At 63.0% G+C, this 21,908-nt stretch overlaps 1 protein-coding gene across 1 annotated transcript; it reads left to right on the top strand.

The window, feature by feature from the left end:
• Positions 1 to 2,021: 2,021 nt before the first annotated feature.
• Positions 2,022 to 17,483, top strand: Btbd2 (BTB domain containing 2). Its single transcript, XM_047531508.1, has 9 exons — positions 2,022 to 2,398; positions 10,125 to 10,244; positions 11,757 to 11,913; positions 12,454 to 12,559; positions 12,899 to 13,096; positions 15,310 to 15,502; positions 15,647 to 15,734; positions 15,885 to 16,031; positions 16,248 to 17,483. Exons 1-9 carry the CDS (start codon positions 2,022 to 2,024, stop codon positions 16,407 to 16,409), a joined length of 1,548 nt encoding a protein of 515 aa, XP_047387464.1. The 3' UTR covers positions 16,410 to 17,483.
• Positions 17,484 to 21,908: the final 4,425 nt, after the last annotated feature.

Raw genomic sequence — 21,908 nt, 5'->3', positions numbered from 1 at the left:
CCACAGTGTCTCCAATTGGTGTTTCTGACCTTTTTCTGGGGTTTCCAAAGTTACTCCTTTATTGCTCATATATTTAGAGTGAAAAAATAAAATGGGTTTTTGCCTGGGGGTGGCCTCAGTGGTAGGGTACTTGCCTAGCACACGGGAGGCCCGGACTACATCCCTGGCAACAGGAAAATAAATTCATTAAAAAATGAAACACATGAAAAACATTTTATCCCAACGCTCTGGCTGCCTTCGTCTGTGGTCATAAAGGTTTATGGTCGGGCCTCAAGTAAGTTTCTGATTCCAAAGCCAGAGGTGGCAGTCCTGACGCCATAAAACCCAGCTGCAGAGGCTGATGGGAGAATGTTCTGGAAGATGGGGCTGGACCAGGGCAAGCAGATGGAGGTTGTCCCCAGTACATGGGGATGGTGGTTTCCATCCAAGAGATCCCTGATACCTGGGCACAGTGGTGTACTTCTGTAACCCCAACGACTGGGAGGCTGAAGCAGGAGGACTGCAAGTTCAAGGCCAGCCTCAGTGATTCAGTGAGGCCCTCAGTGACAAAAAAACCATCCAAGAGTGGCCCCTGGAGGGCTGCAAGCAGATGCTCCAAGAGACCTCCTGATGGAAATTTGGAGAATGGATTGTAAGTGGAGCAGGCGGAGGAGCAGAGGGGATGAGGAGCTATTCCGAATTCAGCAGGGCAGTGAAAAATGAGAACATGGGGCCCCTATTCAAGAACTGCAGGTCAGGTACCACCCCGGCAATGCAAGCAAAACTACAGAAAGGCCATTTAGGAGTCCATGATGTGGGCACCAGAGCTGGCAGTGAGGCCACTGGCCAAGGCCTGGGCAAAGAACGGTGGCCTGGAGGGTGGAATTTGCGCTAGTGTGTCATTGGTCCCAGATCCCTTCTACGTGTGAGTGGGCAGGACAAGACCCTGAGGGGGGTCTCCCACTGCTTATGAGGTGCCAGATCACGTAGGGTCAGGTAGGGACAGCCTTTGGGATGGGCCAGCTCTGACCTCTGCCCAAGGCACCTGAGGCTGCCCAGGGCCTTTGTGGGGCTCCAAGTGGCTCACATACCTCCCTGGGGGGCACAGTCCTCTGGGGTCCCTTCTGTGCTCTCCAAGCTCACACCTTGTCCTGTGGATGTGCTTAGTGTTTGGGGTTCCACCTTCCTTGACACTGGCCCAGACACAGCTAGAGGGCACATTGTGTAGCATGCACAGAGCACTGCCACCCAGGGTCAGCCTCCTGGGCCTCAGTTTCCCCTCTGGGTAGTGGAGCCCTCTCTATACCACAGGCAGGCCATCTGGGTCTGGGGTCAGGGTATGGGGCTCAGGAACAAGGGCTTAGAGTCTGGGTCTTGAAAGTGGGATCTAGAATTTGGAGTCTGGGGTGTGAACATCTTAGGTTCAGAATCTTGGGACTGTGGCCTAGCCTTTAGGATCTCAGTCTGGATTTGGGACCCAGGATTCAGGATGCAGGCTGATGTCCCTGGTTCAGCATCTGGAAGGTCTGGGACTTGATGTTCAAGGTCAGGGTCATGAATCTGGGGCCTGCGGTGCCAGTTCTGGGATCAAAGGTGTGGAGTCCTGGGTATGAGTTCTTGGGTCCTGGATCTGAACCTTGGCCCGGGGGCCCATCTAGGTTCTGGGGTCGGGATCCAGAGTGGGGCGGGACCTGGGGTGCAGGGTCTGGGATCCCAGCCACGACCCCTTCCCATCTCCCTCCGGCCCCGCCCCTCCTCCCCATCTCTCCCTCCCGCCCCTCCTCACTCCCTCCCTCCCCCCCATCTCCCTCCCATCTCGCCGCCCCGCCCCTCCCGCCCCTCCCCATCTCCCCGCCCCCATCTCCCTCCCTCCCGCCCGCCCCTCCCCATCTCCCTCCCGCCCCGCCCACCTCCCCGCCCGCCCCGCCCCATCTCCCGCCCGCCCCTCCCGCCTCCCCGCCCCGCCCCGCCCCATCTCCCTCCCGCCCCTCCCACCTCCCCGCCCCGCCCCTCCCGCCCCTCCCCCGCGCCGCAGCGACAAGATGGCGGCGGGTGGCAGCGGCGGGCGCGCGTCGTGCCCGCCGGGGGTCGGCCCGGGCGCGGGGGGCGGCCCCGGGCCCAGCGCCAACGCGGCGGCCCCGGCCCCCGGCAACGCTGCTGCCGCCGCCGCCGCGCCCGGGCCGCCCCCTCCGCCGCTGCCCGGCCCCGGGGCGGACGCGCAGGCCGCGGGCGCGGAGCGCGAGGAGGCGGCGGGCCCGGGCGCGGGGGCCGCGCTGCTGCGCGAGCCGGTGTACAACTGGCAGGCCACCAAGCCCACCGTGCAGGAGCGTTTCGCCTTCCTCTTCAACAACGAGGTGCTGTGCGACGTGCACTTCCTGGTGGGCAAGGGGCTCAGCTCGCAGCGCATCCCTGCGCACAGGTGGGCGCCGCGGCCGCGGCCGGGCCTGCACCGGGGGCCCCTGTCCCCTCCGCCGTTCGGTCCCCGCGCCGGAGTCCCGGGTCCCCTGCACCCTCGGGTCCCCGCCGCCGTCCGGGCCCTGCGCCGGCACTCCGGGACCCCAGCACCCTCGGGTCCCCACCGCCGTCCGGGCCCCGGGGCCCCTGCACCCCCAGCCCCCGCGCTGGAGCTCCGGGACCCCTGTACCCTTCGTCCGGACCCTGCCTCACAGCCGGTCCAGGCATCCTTGCACCACTAGGTTCAGACTCCGCACCCGCAGCCCGCTCAGCACCCGTTGTCCAGGCCCTGAACCTGGACCCCTGCACCCCCTCACCCAGGCCCTGCGCCACAGCCTGCCCCGGAACCCCTGCCCTCCTCCGTCCTCAGACCCTCCTGTTGCCCTGCACCAGGAGCCCCTGCAACCCTCCACCAAGTTCTGCACCCAGACCACCTTGGAACCTTCCGAGCCTGGGCCCTGCTGCTCTTGCACCATCCCCAACCTCCCCCAGCTACCTCCCCAGTATTCCATCATCTCTAGCCTGTCCCCGTGCCTGCACCCCCAACTTTGGGCATTGGTGACTCCATGCCCCTAGTTGTCCCCCTGTAACTCCCCACACCTGCTGCCCCCTCCTTCCCCATTCAGCCGAGATCCACCTCCAGTCCCTTGGAGACCCAAGCTCCTGGAAACCGTCTACCTGTCCTGGACACTCTGTACCTGTAGGTTTCCTTTGGAAAAGGAGTTTTTGGTTCAGGGACAGCCCCTAGATGCCCCCTGCTGCAGGTTTGAGGGGTGTTGCTGCTTGGCCTGGAATGTTCTTTCAGCCGGCTCTGAGCCCTCCTCTGCCTCTCTGGCCTGTGACTTGTTCTGATCCTGTGCCCTGGAGACCCCTCTTGCTACTCTCCTGGGTATTGCTGTGCATCTGGGTCTCCTGTGGGTTTTTCCAGAGGGCCTTGTTCATGGAGTATCCCCAGGACCTTCCCTGTCTGTATTGCAGGCTTCTGCTCTGCAACAGGGACTGGGCCTCTGCTTCCCTGTAAGCTTGGAGTGAGAGGCTGTTCAAGGCCTGGGACCCCTTCCCTGCGTGTCCCCCAGCGCCCTCATAGCCATCCTGTCCTGACGACTGGAGGGAGGGATTGTGAGCAGTGGTCTTGAAGGATGACCCTTCTCCCTCCTGACCCTGCGCCCTTGCAGGGTAGGGCAGGGCTCCTGCCCAGTTGCACAAGGTGTCGGAGACTCTCAGGGTTTCTTTTTCTTTTTTCTTTTTATATTTTCATCTTTTTGGTACTGGGGAGTGAGTCCAGGGCCGCTTAACCACTCAGCTGCATCCCCAGCCCTTTTTATGTTTTGAGACAGGGTCTTGCTAAGTTGCTGAGGCTGGCCTCTAACCCTGTGATCCTCCTGTCTCCGTCTCAAATCCCAGCAGTTCTGTTGAGGGTCCCACTTCATGGCGGGCACCTGCGCCTGATTGCGTTTGAAGGTTCATATGTTGGTGGCGAAGTGGGGACTCTAGTGGTGGGTGTAAGGACCTCCAGAGAGAATCGGGGCAGGGGTCTGTGGCTGCCGGGGATGGTGAAGCAGGGAGGAGAGTACAGGGCTACAGGTGCAGGACTGTGCAGGCTCAGAGGCCAGAGGAGCTGGGCAGGTGGGAGCCATAGCAAGTCAGAGCAGGGGAGCAGGGGTGCTGCAGTCTGGAGAGCCTGGGTCAACTGAAGTGTGGAATGGCAGCCCAGGATCTTGCAGACGGTGGGGACCGGTGCAGTGGCCGAGGTGGAAGTGGAGGACTCCCCTTCTCTGTGGAGCACCTGCATCCCAATGGCAGCACGGAGGTGGTGGGCGGGCCAGGGAGTGTGGGAGGCTGCAGCAGGGGTCTCCAGACTTGTGGTCAGCGTTCTTGGTCGGCTTGGCCTGGGCGAGGGCCCTCTGAGCCTGAGTTCCCACAGGGTGTGACGGGCTGTAAGCCATGTCTGTCCCACAGCTTGTTGCTAAGAGCAGCCTCCAGGGTGCGTCCTCAGGCGGGTGTCAGTGAAAGCTGAGGTGGGTGTCCACGCTGCCCTGGGGCAAGGATGCAGGTGGGGTCACTCCCGGAACCCGTGTCCCGCCTGCCTCCAGCCTGGTGTAGGACTGTCATCTCAGTGACGCTGGAGGCTGAGGCAGGAGGATGGCGAGGCCCAGGCCAGCCTGGGAAACTTAGCGAGACCCTGTCTCAAAAATAGAAAGGCCTGGGTGCAACTTAGTGGTCGTGCCCTGAGTTCAGTCCCCAGCACCTCAAGAGAGGCGGGTGTAACTCAGGTTGGCGGGCCACCTGCTCAGACCACTGCGTGGGTGTCCTGAGGCCGCCCCCCTCTGTGTTCTTCCTGGGGTCATCGCCCCAGTGGGTTGGATGGTAGCCCCCGAGGGCCTATATCCTGACCCCTGGGGCCTGTGAATGGGACCTTGCTTGTAAAAGGGTCTTTGCAGATGGCGAGGTCACCCTGGATTACCCAGGTGGGCCCTAAAGCCAGTGATGTGTCCTTGTGAGACAGACACAGAGGCAGCCTGTGACTGTGGAGGCCAGACGGATCCCTGGAGCGTGTGGTGGTGTGCGGGGCGCAGCACCCCCGGGCCCCGGCGCTGGCCTTCAGGACGGAGGGGCAGGGCTGTGGTTTTAAGCCACAGCACGGGGTCATTTCTAAGGCAGCCGGAAGAAACCGACAGGTGCCGTGGAGTCATGAGAAAGTCGACCCGCCTGGGGACGCACTGCAGGACACCGGGCCGGGCCGCAGGCCTCTCGAGGTCACCAAGCCAAGGCGCGAGTGAGGGTCTGCCGCGGCCCAAGGAGGCACAGTGGCCAGAGGCTGCCAGGGATCCTGGGGTCCTGGGCAGGGGTAGACAGAGGGCGCTCCCGGAAGAAGAGTAGCCGCCGGGCAGAGACGGCCCTCTGGCCGCCCTTCTCAGGACTGGGTGGGGAGCAGGGCCCGCTGTGTGCAGAGGCTGGGGTCCAGCGGAATCGCGACCCAGCACCGTGACCAGAGCGTGCAGGCTGCAGCAGAGGGGTCAGTGGGAAGCCCTACTCCCGAGGCCTGTATGCAGCAGGTGCTCAGAAGGTGTTGACCGAGCTGCCGGGACTCAGGGCAGCACTTGGTGTACACGCCAGCCCAGTAGAGTGTGAATCGCGAATGCCTTCCGTGTGTCATGGAAGGACCGTTCCTGGACGCGCTGTGGTCAGTCCTCCACGTTCCTCAGTGGCCGTCAGCATGTGCCGACCAGAGCAGATGCTTCCTGGTTTTATCTGTCGAGACTTCTCTTTGCGGAGCTGGGAAGAGCCCAGGGCCTTGCCTGTGCTGGCGGGACCCGCCCCAGCCCTGTCCATGTGCATTTTGAGGTGGGGCCTCCCTAATTTCTCAGCCTGGACTTGAACTTGCCCTCCTCCTGCCTCCCCCGCCCAAGCAGCTGGGACGCCAGGCGTGGCCTCTGCACCGGCTGGGGACTTCTAGTGGTCGGCGCTGGCTGTGGACGTCGCCTCTCAGGTTGGACGTCTGCTTGGTGACTGAGCCTCTGAAGCCCGGGTCTTGTCGAGGGCCTCGGCTTTGGTGTGCCGCCTGCGTTGGCTGCTTGTCTCTGGGCAACGTGGCTGCTGAGGTGCTGCGACAGTCCCCGGGGCCGGTTTTGGGGGATTGGGCCACCCGCAGGTTTCCTTGCTCTTCCTCGCAGCTGGCGCCCGGCCCGGGCAGTGGCCGAGCTGGTGACCTGACGTGGCCAGGCGCACGCCCTGCCGTCCTGGTCTGCTTCTCTGATTTCACGTCATGCCTTGGGCCCTCCCTGTTGCATCAGGAGTCCTTCCTTTTCGTTGCTCAAGTAGGGCTACTGCTGGATTCCGTCAGGACCGCGGTTTGCCACCAGTAGGCGCGGACCTTCCCGGGTCCCCTTGGGGCTGACCTGGCCTTTTCTCTTGGTGAGGACCTCAGTGGAAGGGCTCGTGCATCCCAGGATGATTTATGTTTTACATGCTGAAGGAAACTGCTGCCAGGTGCAGAGGCTGTGCCTGCCTTCGCAGCAGGTCAGGAGGCTGAGGCTGGAGGCCCGCAAGTTCCAGGTCAACTTGGTGACGCTGTGAGGCCGTCTCAAATAAAAAGGGCTTTGGCCATAGCTCAGTGGTAGAGTGAGCTCTTGACCCTGGGCTCAATCTCAGCACCAGAGGGAAAAAAGCAAAGCCAGAGGACCGAGACGCCCCAAGCCCGTGCCCGCTTCTCCTGGGGAGGATTCGAAGTCGCGCAGGCTCTGGACCGGATCCCTTCCCCGGCCCTCTTGGCAGCAGCCATCCTATTCCTGCCGCCCGCCCTGGCCTGCCGAGAGCTGTTCCCGAGTGGCTCTGGGTGGGCAGTGACGCCCCTGCCCGTGGCCGGCTGTGGGGCCTGCCTTCCTCCTGGTCGTGAGCAGCCTCCTGACCCTGGAGCCTCTGTGACCTCTTCAAAGCGCAGCCCCTGGGTTTCCTGGATTCCCCTCTCCCCTGTTTCCTGGACCTGTTCTGAGCTGGCCCACGGCTTCCTGCCTGGGCTTCTCTGCTCCTCGCTTTCCCGGCTTCTCAGCAGGCGGCCTGCAGGGTGCTCCACTTGGGAATCCCCTGGCCTCCCTGCGTTTCTTCCCTGACCTGGCCGTTCAGAGGTGTGCTGCCTGCCGGCCAGGCATTGGGCCCCTTCTGGACGTGGTGTTGGCCGCGTGCGTGCCGGGATGGCGCCCGCGGGGACCCAGCCGCTCTGCAGCCCCGAGGTGCTCAGATCCGGCGGTGTGCTGGGACTCGCCCGCCAGACGCCTCCCCTTCTCTGGTCTGGGACGGCAGAGCCTCCCCCAGCTCTCTGGCACTCGAGTCGCTGAGCTGCGGCCACTGCTCTGCTGCTGGACCCCGGGACCTGGACTGCTCAGCTCTCCAGTGCTGCTGGTCGTTCCTGAGGGGAGGACCCGTCTGCTCTGTGCTCTGGGTCTGTGGGCCTGGCCTGGCGAGCGCTGCGTGCTGGGGTCAGGCGCTGGCCTCCCTGCGTCCCCGCTGTCCCCGCCACCGTGGTTACACCGTCTCTCCTGGCTCCCAGGGCGCGGGTGTTGTGGATTCTGAGCTCTGTTGTTGGCTGTGTGTGTTCATTTTTTGGTGCTGGGGTTGAACAGGGCCCCTCGCATGCTGGGCAGGAGCTCTACCCTTGGGCCATACCCAGCCCTTCTTATTTCACTTTTTTTTTTTTTTTTTGTGGTGCTGGGGATCGAACTCAGGGCCTTGGGCTTGTGAGGCAAGCACTCTACCAGCTGAGCCATCTCCCCAGCCTTTATTTCACATTTTGAAGACAAGGTCTCACTAAGCAGTTGAGGCTGGTCTCAAACCTGCGATCCTCCTGCCTCAGCCTCCTGGGTCACTGGCATGACAGGCGTGGCCACTGTTCATGTGTTTAATTGTTGAGAATTTCCAGCGTGGAGCCTGTGTTCCTGGGAGGAAGGTCCCCTTGCTGCTGAGATTCTGGCTTCTCTTGACGTCTCCTTGGATAGTAAACTCTGCAGCTCCCTGGGTGTCCGGGCCAGTCGAGGAGCTCTTGGCTGCTCCAGCGTCTGACACCCCCTGTGTGCCTGGTGTCCTGCAGTGTCCTCACCCAGCTGGCCCTGCAGGGATGCCCACAGCTGGCGTGGCCTTGCTCTCTGTGCAGTTCCTGTCACAACTCCTTCCCAGGTGCCATGGTTTGCTGTGGCAGCTCAGAGGACTCGGGGGACACACACAGGTGCCGGGCTTCCTCTGAAGGTGTGAGGAAAGAACGACCAACAGCCACGGGGACAGGAGCACCGGGTGGGCGGGAGGGCGGCGCCCTGGGGCACCGCGGGCTCCCAGGGGCCAGGGCTGCCGCGGGGTTTCACTGCTGGGTGAGAGCGCTCCTGGCGGTGGGCAGGGGCAGCCCTGTTGGTCTATTGCCTTGGTTTCCAGAGGTGCCTGGAGCTTGTTCCCAGCCTGCACCGGGGTTTATCCTCCTTCACTGTGTCAGCTTTTAAATTGTGATACGCGCCAGGCGAGGGGTGACCAGGAGGCTGAGGCAGGAGGATGGCAAGTTTGAGGCCAGCCTCAGCAGCTTAGCAAGACCCTGTCTCAAAATAACAAAAAGGGCTGGAGGGGGCGCTGAGTGCTCGGGCAGCCTGGCTTCAGCCCCAGTGCCGAGGCGAATCAGCGTGTTAAGGTGACAGTGCATCCCGCGTCTCACACCAAAACTCCGTCCCCTCCCCAGCCCTGCACGCACGGTCCACGTCCACCTCTGGATCCCCTGTCCCCTGTCACACACGTGGCCCTGCTCTCACTGAGCACTAGGGCCTCCGGTCCGTCACCCGCTCCTGCCCTGGCCGAGGATGCTCCAGGTGTGCGTGGCCACACCGTGTCCCTTCCCCCTTGGCCAGACACCTGTGGACGCGGTTGCGTGTGCTGCTGTGGACGTTCTTGCTCCCTTCATTTGAGAGGAGGAGGCTGACTGGGAAGGCTGGGGGCAGGGAGACTGGACCCACAGAGGCTGAGGCTGCGGTTAGCAGGGGTGTCTGAGGGGAGTGTGGGTGTGCGGCCACTTGGGGTGTGGCTCCTGCTGCTGTGGTCTGCAGGGCACTGCCCGTGCTGGGCGGCCCTGGGCTCTGAGCCACGTCAGGCCCAGCTGGGGACCCTTAGTTCCGCTTTGGACTTCTCCATGGGCTCAGAGGCTTCTCTGCAGGAGGCCGAGGTGCGGTCTTAACGGGGCAGGCCGTGTTCTGGAGGCTCTTAATCGTGGCCTGTCACGTGTGGCTGGGGGGCCTGGAGCGGCCGCAGGCAATGAGCTGTGAGGTGCGCAGCCCCCTGGGGCCAGGAGGGGCGGCCAGCTGTGGGCGTGTGGCCGAGGACCAGGTGTGTGGGTGCTTCCCTCCCGTCACGCGGCCTCTGCATTCCTGCCTTCTCTCTCCTGAGGACCCCACCGCGGGGTTCAGGGCCACCCTCCTCCAGCAAGATCCCGCGCAAAGGCTTGTTTGCATGTGAGGTAGCAGAGCCTGCTGGGGAGCGGCCAGCAGGGAGGGGCCAGGCCCGCCGGAGCAGGGCAGGGTGGGTACTGGTCCAGTCGCGAGCGGGTCTGCTCTTGAGGAGTCTGGGTGCGGGAGGCTGCTCAGGCCTGTTTCCCTCAACACGACCCTCCTGGGAGGAGCTGACGCAGAAGCGCCTGCTCTGGGGACAGTGGGGAAGCTGTCCTGTCCCCACCCCCTGCTCACCCAGGAGCCGTGTGGGGGCCGCCCTGTGCAGAAGCTGTCCTGAGCCGGTCACCATGGAGGCCTCCAGCCACACAGACCAGACCACCTGGGTGGCTCACGGCTGGGTTTCACAGAGGCCAGGGCCCACCTGGCCGCCTGACCCTGCCCGTCCTGCCTCCTGATGCCCTGGTCCCCCGCTCCGGGGCCGCGGCACCTTCCCGGCCTCCCGCGTTCTCTCTCCCAGCTCAGGCCGACCAGCCACTTGGTCCTTGTCTGCCTGCCTGCAGGCCAGGCCCCTCGTCTAGCCGGAAGCCTGGGCGAGGGCGGGTGCAGGGGTGCTGGGCGGGTGGGGCGGTCTGCCCTCTTTCCAGGGCCCCCTCCTGCGTTGCCCTCCGGCGGGCGTCGGCTGGGGCAGCAGAGGTCCCCAGCAGCAGCCTCCGCCAGGGACACGGGCCAGGGCCGGGCTGGGGCACCGGCGGCTCACGGGTGCTCTCTCCTGCCCAGGTTCGTTTTGGCTGTCGGCAGCGCTGTCTTCGACGCCATGTTCAACGGGGGCATGGCCACCACGTCCACGGAGATCGAGCTGCCTGACGTGGAGCCGGCTGCCTTCCTGGCGCTACTCAAGTAAGCTCCGCCTGCTCTGGGGGCGGGCAGGGCGCAGTCGGCACCCAGACCTGGGGCCGCGCGGGCCACAGCGGCGTGGGGAGCTCCAGCGTGGGCCCGGGTGGGCGGGCGGGCGCCGGGGACCCCGTCAGGTGACTTCTCCTCTTTTTAACTGGGACGAGGCAGGGCCCTGCGTGTGCTAGGCAGGCGCTGTGCCGAGCGCACCCAGCCCGGGCTGCGCGTAGACGGTCCAGCGGAAGCAGTCCCGTGGGGGAGCCCGCTTCACGGCAGCCGGGCGGCAGGGTTCGGACACGGAGCACTTGTAGATAACTCGCCGACCTCGTGATCTGAAGCCGATTCTCGGCACCTGCGGGGCAGCCTGGTCCGCACCCTTCACAGCTGAGAGGGCTGCACAGGAGGGCGGCCAGCTGCCAGCCTGGGGTGCCCACCCTGTGAGCCCAGCACGGGGCCCCGGGGAGGACGCAGGTCCCAGGGCAGCCAGGGCAACCTGACGAGGCCCCGTCTCCAGATAGAAAGTGACAAGGGCTGGGGTGCGGCTCAGGGAACCCTGGTTCCATCCCCAGCACCAAAAAGAAAAAGAAGGTCACGTGCTGGTTCCGACTCTGGGGTGGTGCGCCTACCCCGCGTTGACCAGGGCTGGCCCTACGTTCAGAGTTGTGCAGCTCTCCATTCTGTCTAGTTCCAGAACCTTCTCCCCAATCATGTCCCTGTGAGCAGCCCCCCGCCCCTCCCCAGCTCTGCACCTACAAGTCCACCTCCTGTCTCTGGACGCCCCTGTCCTGGACCCCCCGTCACTGGTCACACACTGTGGCCTGTGTCTCTGGCTCTCACCGAGCACGAGGGCCGCAGGTTCACCCACGCCCAGCTGTCGCCTCACCCCTGCCCTGGCTGAGGGACGTTCGGGAGTGCGCGGCCCACCCGCATGTCCCCGTGGACATATGGACCGCCCCCTTGGCTGTGTGAACGCCTGCTTGGTGGCCCTGGAGTGGGGTCAGAACTCAGGTCCTCGTGCCTCGGGCCCCTGCTTCCCGCCTGGATTTTCACCTGCCTTTTGCCGTAAAAAGAACCTGGCCTTTATTCCACCTGCTTGTTCCGTGCAGAGGAGGGACCCCCGCGCCCCTCGCGTGCTCGGCCAGCTGCAGCACCGAGCCCCCGCCCAGCCCGCTTCCGCTCTTTTGACCAAGCCCAACTCTGGCCGTGACGTCCACGCTGTGCAGGGCTCAGCTGGCCTGTGGGTTCTGCCCCGTACCCAGGAGTGGTCGGGGCTCACGGCGGGGAGAGGGGGCGAGCGGAGCCTCTGGTGGGCGCTGAACAGCACTGGCCCGAGAGGGCAGGGAGCCGGCACTGCAGGCCCAGCCCCGCGCAGAGTGCTGCCCGTGCCCGATCTGGATGGTTCCCGAGGGACCCTCGTGGCTGGCGAGCGGGGTGGCTGGATCCGCCCGCTGGAGGGCGGGTGCGGGTCTGATGATCGAGGGCACCGAGCCACCCCTCGGCGGCCGGCCCCCTCCCCAGGTTCCTGTACTCAGACGAGGTGCAGATCGGGCCTGAGACGGTCATGACCACGCTGTACACTGCCAAGAAGTACGCCGTGCCCGCGCTGGAGGCCCACTGCGTGGAGTTCCTCAAGAAGAACCTGCGGGCAGACAACGCCTTCATGCTGCTCACACAGGTGGGCCAGGGACAGCCAGGGAAAGGCCCGGCCACTGATGGGGGCACCGCGTGGCCAGGGAAACGGGGAACTGGGCTGGGGTGCAGCCGGAGGCTCAAGGGGCCCAGGCTGGGCCTTTTGGACTCCCCAGGTGGAGGCTGGAGTGGCACTCTAGCCGAGCAGACCAGGGCGGGGCCATGACCTGTGGGACCTGCGAGCCCCTGGCCTGCCCGGCCCTGGCCGTGGGGTGGCAGGGTATGCAGGAGGGCGGCCAGAGTGGCAGCCCCAGGAGGGCACGTCTTGGGTCATGGCACTGGGCGTGGGGTGGTGGGATCCACAGGCCCCTTGCTGGGGCCTCCCTGGGCCTGGGCCCCACACCCGCCACCGCTCCATTCCCTTGAGGTGGCTGCCCTGAGCCCTGGCCTGAGGCTGAGAGAGGGGCACTGCCCAGGGCCAGGAGGCAGGCGTGTGGGACTGGCAGGAGGGTGCGTGGAGAGGGCGCTGCCCGGGCTGGCCTCCGCGGTGCTGCGGGCTGCAGCTGACGCCCGGCCCCGCGGGCAGGCGCGCCTGTTTGACGAGCCACAGCTGGCCAGCCTGTGCCTGGAGAGCATCGACAAGAACACCGCGGACGCCATCACCGCGGAGGGCTTCACGGACATCGACCTGGGTGAGGCCTGCGGGCAGCGGGTGCGGCGCGGGCCGGGGCAGGGCCACACGGGTTGGGAGCGCCCACAAAGGGACTGAGGGTGGGACGGGATTTTAGGGTGGCCACAGGCTCTGTCCAGCTTGGCAGAGGGCTTGGGTAGGCGAGGACCGGACACTGCCCTGTCCACCTGGTGGCAGGTGGTCCATTTGGGGACGACTGGGAGAAGTGGCTCTTGCTGGGTTCCGGTACCGCAGGGCAGATGCTGTGCCTCCCGGGACCGCGGTCACAGCCCGAGCCCCAGCCGCTGGCTCTGCGTGCCTGCTGGGTGGGCGCCCGCTCACGGCCCCCTGCCCGCCACAGACACCCTGGTGGCCGTCCTGGAGCGCGACACGCTGGGCATCCGGGAGGTGCGGCTCTTCAGTGCTGTTGTCCGCTGGGCCGAAGCCGAGTGTCAGCGGCAGCAGCTGCAGGTGACGCCTGAGAACAAGCGGAAGGTGCTGGGCAAGGCCCTGGGCCTCATCCGCTTCCCGCTGATGACCATCGAGGAGTTCGCCGCAGGTAACCACGGGACCCCGCCACAGCGCCCGCCCTGGTCCACCCGAGTCTGACCAGCCGCTCAGGCGCTTCTCTTGCTGATGATCGTGGTCCCTGGGTTCCTCATGGGAAGCTGGGGCAAGCCTCCGGGTAGGAGCCCGCCCAGGCTCCGGCCCCGCTGCCCCGAGGGGCCTGGGCGCTGCGGGTCTGCATCCCGGGGCTGCTGGGCTCTGGTCTGGCTCGGTCCTGTGTCTGGAGCAAGGCCGTCTGAAGCGGTGGGCCCCACTGCGTGCCAGGGCTGGCCACTGTGCACTTGTGGGTGGGTGTGGGGTCCCCTGCTGCGAAAGGGGGCCAGCCTTAGCCATGCCTTCCGCCCTTGTGTGGACACCCAGGAGGGCCCAGCCCTGTGGCTGGTGCATACTGTACCCGTCTCTCCAGGTCGGGGCAGTCCCTGCTCCCCCCGCGTCTCACAGTGGAGGCCAGCCCCTCAGTCTGATTTGAAGAGAGAGCAGGGTGGGTCTGGTGCAGGACCCCGCTTTGGGCGGGACCTGAGGATCGCTCATGCGCTGCGCACTGAGCGCCAGCTGTGGGCCAGGCTCTGGCCGGGCAGGACGCAGCAGCTTGGTGTCTCCCACCCTACACTCCTGCCTGGGCTGTCCCTGCACACCGTCTCCTCTGCCTCCTCAAGGCCTCCTGGGTCTGCCTCCGCACACCTCCAGTCCCTTGTCTTTTCATCTGCCCGGCATCCCAGCTCCCCCTTGGGTGCCCAGCCACACCTTCCAGAGCCCACCTCCTGTCTCCATCTCACGTTCAAACCAGAATTCCAATCTTGCCCCAAAAGTGTCATCTCTGCCTTCCTCATCCCCAGAAATGGCTCTGTGGGTCACCTAGCTGCTAGGCCAGACACCTGGGAACACCACCAGGGTCTCCAGGCCCATCCCAGCCCCCACCCCGAGATCAGCGCCATTTCCCCGGATCCTGGACCAGGTGGCCCGGATCCCAAGGCAGCTTCCCTTACCTGCAGAATGGAGGCCCCCACCCTTCTCCTGCCCCATGGCGAAGTCCACAGGTGACTTGGTGGTTGTAGGAGCCTCCTGTCCAGCACATTCCTCTTTGGTGGGTACCCCAGAAGGGCAGAGACATTGTGGTTCTACTGGGCAGGAGGAGGTGCAGGAGCTGGGTCTAGAATAAGTAAGTGGCCTCTTGCCCACACACACTGGGGCAGTGCCAGGCACCTCACCCCTTGCCCACTCCACCCTGCTGGGAGAATCCCCTGCTCCTTGAGGTTCACTGGGAAAATACCAGGTGGCAGGAGGAACTGCCTAGTATCTTGAAGCTGGACACCTGACTGAAGTCTGCTCCTTTACATAGATCTTAGAAAATGCTGGCCTTCTCACCCTGTCCAGCTTTGCTGTTCAGTCGTGTGAGTCGGTGCTTTCTCCTGTTGTCAGGAGCTAGTCAATGGTGGGCTGTCACTCCTGAGTCCTGTGGAATGGGCCCCAAGCTGGTGGACCAGGGGTCTGGTACAGTGAGATGGAAGGACGGGCCCACAGCTGTGACCCAGGCAGACCGGAGGAGCTCCTGTCTCCCTCGCTTTCCTGGATTTGGGCTGCAGAAGGACAGGGCTGTGAGGTTTCTGCTGGCACCTGACCGTCTGCTGCCCACACCCTGTGGCCTCAGGCTATGTCTCTACCTGTGTGTGGCCATCACCTGGCTCACCCATTACTTAGCGAGGCCTGGCCACACTCACTTCCAGAATGTGACCTGCCACTCACCTGCCACTTCTGTGCATTGGGTCTCACTTTCTGGACTGGCCCTGCGCCTGTCCAGGGCAACTGGTCATCAGCCATTGGAGCAGGTTCTTTGGAGCAGGCAGTCAGGGCCCACCCTGAAGCCAGGGGCCCTGGCTGGCTGCCTCATAGGAGCTGCAGGGGAGCCCTCGGTGGCCAGGACCCTGTGTGGCAAGCAGGCGGACCTTCGCTGTGAATGGAGGCGGTTCCCGGGACCAGGGAATGGGCGGCCCCTGAGGTTTCACCTAAGTGATCGAAGTGCGACCCTGGGCTGTTCATACCCTGCCCCCCAACTCCAGGGCCAGAGCGGGTGGGCCCCTCAGGGGTTGAAGATCAGGTAGGACCCCTGCGAGAGGAAGGAGCGAGTCCTCCGGCCTTCTGGGGCTCGCCAGGCCTTGCCTTCCTGGCCCCTCTCCACAGTCAGCCCACCAGTCCCTCTGCCTGTAGGCCCCGCACAGTCGGGCATCCTGGTGGACCGCGAGGTGGTCAGCCTCTTCCTGCACTTCACCGTGAACCCCAAGCCCCGGGTGGAGTTCATCGACCGGCCGCGCTGCTGCCTGCGGGGCAAGGAGTGCAGCATCAACCGCTTCCAGCAGGTGGAGAGCCGCTGGGGCTACAGCGGCACCAGCGACCGCATCAGGTGCAGCCTGGCGGGGGCGCGGGCCAGCGCGGGCCCTGGGGACTGGAGCCGGGTACCGAGTCCACGTGGGGCCACGTCCCATCTGGTCTTTTCTCTTTGAGGTCCTCCCGGTTTTTACGTAGCTCGTCTGTCACCCTTCCGCAGGTTCTCAGTCAACAAGCGCATCTTCGTGGTGGGCTTTGGACTCTACGGCTCCATCCACGGACCCACCGACTACCAAGTGAACATCCAGGTGCGCGCGCCCCGCCCCGCCCACCGGGCCCCGCCCAGGACACGCCCCCTCCCCACCCCGACGCAACTTGCACCGCCCAGGCCCCTCCCGCAGCCGCCAGCCCTGCGCCCCTGGGGACCCCTGGGCGCTGACGGTCCCGCCCGCCCGCAGATCATCCACACGGACAGCAACACCGTCCTGGGCCAGAACGACACGGGCTTCAGCTGCGACGGCTCGGCCAGCACCTTCCGCGTCATGTTCAAGGAGCCGGTGGAGGTGCTGCCCAACGTCAACTACACGGCCTGCGCCACGCTCAAGGTGCGCCGGGGGCCCTGCCGCGAGGGCCGGCCCCTGCTCTGGGCACCCCGCCAGCGCTGCGGCCTCGGGGTCTGCCCCTGCTGGGGACCCCTCTGGTGGGGCCTGGGCCACCTGTGCCCTGATGGGGCCCTGCACTCTCTCCACACCAGGCATCCCTCCCTCACCTGCTGGGGCCCTGGGGAGACCTGAGCTCTTTGTGCCTCCCACTCCCCACAGGGTCCCGACTCCCACTATGGCACCAAAGGCCTGCGCAAAGTTACCCACGAGTCCCCCACGACGGGGGCCAAGACGTGCTTCACCTTTTGCTATGCGGCTGGGAACAACAATGGTACATCGGTGGAGGATGGTCAGATCCCTGAGGTCATCTTCTACACCTAGGCCACCCCACCATGTCCCGTCCACGGAGGACGGCCAGGCCCCAAGGCCATCTACGCCTAGGCCACTCACCATGTGCTGTCCACAGAGGACAGCCAGGCCCTGAGGTCATCTTCTACACCTAGGCCACCCCTTGCCACCACCCATCCTATGGAGGACAGCCAGACTCCTTAGGTCACTGTCCACACTTAGACCACCCTCCAGTGTGTCCCCAGCCAACCTCCTTCGGCCATGCGTCTACTCCCTGCCCCTTCTCAGCATCAAGGAAGGTGACATTGTGGCCACTTGTTTAGAGGCACCGGGGAAGTGGCTGGGCCCCTGAGAGACAATCCCTCAGACTCTGGGAGCCGGGCTGTGCTGAACCTGCCCACGCCAGCCAGGGCCAAGAGTCAGCGAGGTGCCAGGGTGGGCTTCCCGCCCTGTCCTGCCCTGTCCCTGCAGCTCAGGGCCCTCCGACCGCAGGCCAGGGCGGGTCTGTGCGTGTTTGGGACAGACTGTGGCGTGACCCGTTCCTCTGGGGAGGCCCTGTGGGAGGAGCTTAGAGCCACTGGCGTGAGTCTTGAATTCCTTGTTCTCTGCTCACTGGGGTCTGACCCGCCACGCACCCGAGGCCATGCGGACCCCCTGCCTGCTGGGTGACCGGAGTCCCAGAGAGCAGACTCAGTGTGGGGCTCCGGCTCCTGTGTCATCCCGAAAGGCAGCCCCTAGCCCGGGGGCGGGCAGCTCGCTGCTTCTGTTCTTGCCCCACGGGAGGGCCAGCCAAGGACCATCCCTGCCGATCTCTCTGGACAGGCCGCCCCAACCCTGTGTGCCTGAGGGACAGTGCCACAGGTTGGGCCCCGTCCAGGTGGAGCTGTGGTGGGGCCCAGAGGGCACCCCCTGCCCTGTACATACTGTAGCCCTGGCCCTCCTTGGCCGCAGAGCCCTGTGCAGAGGCTCTGGAGGGTGCGGCCTGCCCCACACCCCCGTGTCTCCCCCATGACTCCTCCTGGAACCCACGTGCTCCCCAAAGCCATGGAAGGTGTGCCCGCACACCACATCCCCAGATGATTTTTTTAAATAAAGGAAAGAAACGCACCTGGCCTGTGCTGCTGTGTGCTGCTGCCCACTTATGCTGTTGGGCCCCGCAGGTGGATGCTCGTCCACTCGCCAAGGCATCTCCCCTGGGTCAGGCCAGGGCAAGAGCCGAGCAGAGCGCCGACCTCTCCAGCAAGGGCTGTGCCTGGAGATGTAGGCGCGGTCCTGGGGGAGGAGGCTGTGCAGAGGGCCCTGGGGTTCCCGGCTTCTGGTGGGTTCCAGTGCCCTCGTGCAGAGCAAGACCCAAGAAATCCAGCCCGAAAGGTTGCCAGGGCCTGAAGGCTTAGCAGAGCCTGGGAAGGTGCGTGTGTGGCGCGCAGGTGTCGGAGGGGAGCCCTGTCCAGCAGGGGCGAGGGCTGCAGCTGGAGAAGGGCAGGACTGGAAGGCTGCTCGGAGCCAGAGACCGCAGGCCTGGGAGGAGCTGCCGGGACCAGTTCTCGCTGAGTGGAATGTGAACTGAGGCACCACCGGCCGAGGACCATCAAGATGCCGGCAGCATGGAAACAGGCCCCTGTGCCCAGAAATTGGAGCTATCAGAGAGCTTGTGTCCTTAAGACAGGCAGAAGTGGACAAAAAGGAGATAATGCAGAATTTGACAGCAGGAACATGCCTACACCTGCCATTCTGGGATGAAAAGATGACAGTGATGAAGAACTTTTTAGCTGGGCACAGTGGCACATGCCTGTCATCCCAGCAGTTCAGGAAGCTGAGGCAGGAGGATCACAAGTTCAAGGCCAGCCTCAGCTACTTAGGCCCTGTCTCAAAATAAGGGCTGGGGTGTAGCACACTGGTAGAATACCTCTGGGTTTGATAAACACACACACACACACACACACACACACAGAAGAAGAAGAAGTCAAAAGAAGATGGTAGAGTTAAATTCAATTCTACCAGTGATCACACTAACTGTAAATCACTTTTTTCAGGCCTGGGGAGTGAACCCAGGACTCCACCACTGAACCACACCCAGGCCTGTGTGTGTGTGTGTGTGCGCGCGCTGAGTTGCCCAGACTGACCTGGAACTTGCTGCTTTTCCTGCTACGGCTGCTGAGTTGCAGGATGACCTGCAGGGTCAACGGTGGCATGTCCACCACGCCCAGCAAACACAGTAGACTGACCCGTGCAGGGACAGGATGAGAGTGGTCGGATGTACACAGTGTGGACAGCTGCAGAGATGGCCGGGGAGCACCCAGATGGCTGGCCCCCACACTCAGAGATGGCCGGGGAGCCCCCAGACTTTTTTTTTTTTTAATATTTTTTAGTTGTCAATGAACCTTTATTTATTTTCAGGTGGTGCTGAGAATCGAACCCAGTGCCCCGCTACATGCCAGGCAAGTGCTCCACCACTGAGCCACGTTCATGCAGACACAAAACCGTATGGAAATTGGGGAACACTGAATGATTTTGAAATTATACCACGATTTGAGGACCCAACTAGAGAATGGAGAGGAAAATCCATGACTTACATATAGATCAGAAAAAATGAAAGGATGGGGCTGCAGACCGCGGGCAGAGGCGTCGAGCCCTGGGAAACGCGGCTTTGGACTCTGAGTTGAGCTGAGGAGATGCAGGGCGGGCGATCTCGGTGGAGGGCACCTGCCTTGCAGGTCACCCCGGTGCACATGCACACAAAGAAGCAGGAGGGGAAGGAAGGTCAAGGTCCACGTCTGAGCTGGCCTCTCAAGAAATCAGGAAATCTACAAATTCAACCCCAAAAGGAGAATGAGTGACAAGAATGCAAAAATCGAACAAGACGAAGGAGACGCAGCCATTAGCGGGTTCTCGATGGAACCACAGCAGTTTTCTCCCAGCTTGGGGACTAAACCCAGGGCTGCTCTGCTGCTGAGCCACACCCCAGCCCTTTTAGAGACAGGGTCCTGCTGAGTTGCTGAGGCTGGCCTTAAGTAACTGTCCTCCTGCCTCAGTCTCCCAAGTTGCTGGGGTGACAGATGTGGCCATCATGTCCACGATTTTTCTTTCTTCCTCTTCCTCAATTAAAATTTTATAAGTCCTTATTTTTGTTTTGAAATAATGTCAGATTTATGGAAACTGAAGAAACACTACAAAGAATTCCTAACGCAGTTGCCTTCTGCTCAGCTTTTCTGAATTTCCCTGTCAATGTATCGAAGTGAAATCTGTTGAAACAAGAAGTGTCTCTTTTTTTTTTAGTTGTTGATGGACCTTTATTTCATTTACTTTATTTTTATGTGGTGCTGAGGCTGGAGCCCACCGCTGAGCCCCAGCCCCAGCCCAAGAAGTATGTCTTACTACCATGTCACCAAGTGCTGACTCCCCGCTTTATGCCAGACTTAGAAGAGTTGGGGCTCCTATGCCTCTTACTTTTCCCACACTGGGATTAGAGGTCTGGTTCAAAACATTTTTTAAAAAGAGACAAGACCAGTTTTGAGAATGAATGAAAGGAAGCATCACTACAGATCCTAGGGACTCAGAGGTAACAAAGTGTTCAGTTTCTAGTTAGGAAGAAGACCATCATGGCCAAAGATAACTGGCCAGTAAAACAACAGTGAGAAGCTGGGCACAGCAACTCAGGAGGCTGAGGCAGGAGGCCAGTGGCTCAGTGGTGGAGCTCTTGCCTAGCATGCATGAGGCCCTGGGTTTGATCCTCAGCACCACAAAAATAAATAAATAGATAAAGGGTAGGTGTCCACCTACAACTAAAACAAAATATTAATAAGTAAACAAATAGGGCTGGGGACCCAGCTTCGTGACAGAGCACCCCTGGGTTCAGTCCCCAGGAAAAAAAAACAAACCCTCAGTGAGAAAAGGGTCAAGTCACAAGAGATGTGGAGGCAAATCTAAAGGGTCTAAGTTCCAGGGAGGGAAAGCTTGGTAGGCGAGCAAGGTCTCGTCCCGGGCACCGCGGGTCTTGGGCTCGGGTGGGCTGGTGTGCTGCCGCAGGTGTGTCCTCCGGGGAAGGAGCAGCCCAGGGTGCAGCGGGCACGTGTGCTGAGGTGGGCGGACACAGGCAGCTGAGGAGCTGGGTCTTCTGCTCGGGCTGGTGGGTGCACTGGGGCAGCGCTGTAGAGGCAGGAAGGCCCCACTCCCGAGTCTCTCCAGCAGGAAGCCAGCGTAGAGGATGCCCAGGGGTGAAGGAAGTGCACCAAAGTGCTGACCAGGCCCCACCAGAGGAGACCTGGCCTCCTGCACACTGTGCCCTTGCTGGGAAACACTGTCCTTCACTTTGTGTAGCACACAAGTCAAGGGACGTGGGGAAGATGGAACAGATCCTGTAGCCAAGAGGGGAAGGGTGGCCAAAGGCACACCTGGAGGGCCCAGATGCTGGAAGGGAGGTCCAGGCACCGAACGGGGTGCAGACCAGCTACAGCACAGAGGTGGAGGGAGGAGATGGAAGAGCTCCACGAGTAACGACGCTGCAGAGGCTCAGGCAGAGGGCAGGGCGAGGAGAAGGGGAGCACGTCCCGGGCCGTTCAGCTTGCTGCGACGCGTGCCTGAGGCTGGGAGGTCGTAAGGAGGAGACCCACTTAGCTCGCAGTTCTGCAGGTCCAAGAGCACAGGACTGGCATCTGCTTGGCCTCAGGGCAGGCAGCGTCAGGTGGCAGGAGCACACGAGAGCGGCCGGCGGGTGTGCGCAGAAGAGGGCAAAGTGCCAGTGTGACGTTGCTGTCCAGCGGCCGCCCTGGCAGTGGCATGCGGCTCAGTCCAGGGAGCCTGGGCCGGTCACTGGGGAGACAGCGATGGACTGGATGCTGGAGCCCAGGCCTCGAGTGTCCCTCCCCGGCTCCAACACCTCGAACGCTCATGTTGGGCACTGGATTTCAGCTTCAGTTTTTTGGGGACAAAACAGCAGAAGGAGAGAGAGATTCTACTAACACAGTCTCAACGGGCGGGGCGCGGCTCGGGGGCAGAGCCCTGGCTCAGGGCAGGAGGCCCTGGTTCACCCAGCACAGAGACGTCGTGGGACAACCTGAAAAGAATTCACTGCAGGGTTTAAACACAGGCAGAACCACAAGAAAATCAACAGGCCAAAAGAAACCGTCCACACTAAGGAGAGAGGAAAACGTGGAAAAACCAGAAAAGAGCGGCGGAGAACATGAGGTAGTATAAAGCATTCCCGCGGGAGGGGCTGCAGTCCTGCAGGAGAGCAGCAGCTGGGGGCAGGGTCTGAAGAGCAACCCACAGATCCAGCAGGACACGGGGAAGGAGAGGCCCAGCACTCGGCTGCAGACCAGGCGGAGAGCAGCTCCTTAGCGCAGCCAGACCAAAAAGGGCGCAGCTCTGAGGGAGGACGGCGGCAGCCGACTCCTCACAGAAGCCCAAGTGCCCGGCTTTGCTGAGGAGGCAGAAACGAAGAGGTGTGGGAGGCACAGAGCACCTGGCAAAGCGTGTTCCAGAGCCTACACAACAAACCCAGTCAAGGAAGTCGTGGGCTTCACACGTGTAGAA

The sequence above is a fragment of the Sciurus carolinensis genome, chromosome 17 (assembly GCF_902686445.1).
Source record: "Sciurus carolinensis chromosome 17, mSciCar1.2, whole genome shotgun sequence".
Lineage (NCBI taxonomy): Eukaryota > Metazoa > Chordata > Mammalia > Rodentia > Sciuridae > Sciurus > Sciurus carolinensis.
The sequence above is the reverse complement of the archived record's forward strand: the minus strand, read 5'-3'. Positions and strand labels throughout refer to the sequence as shown.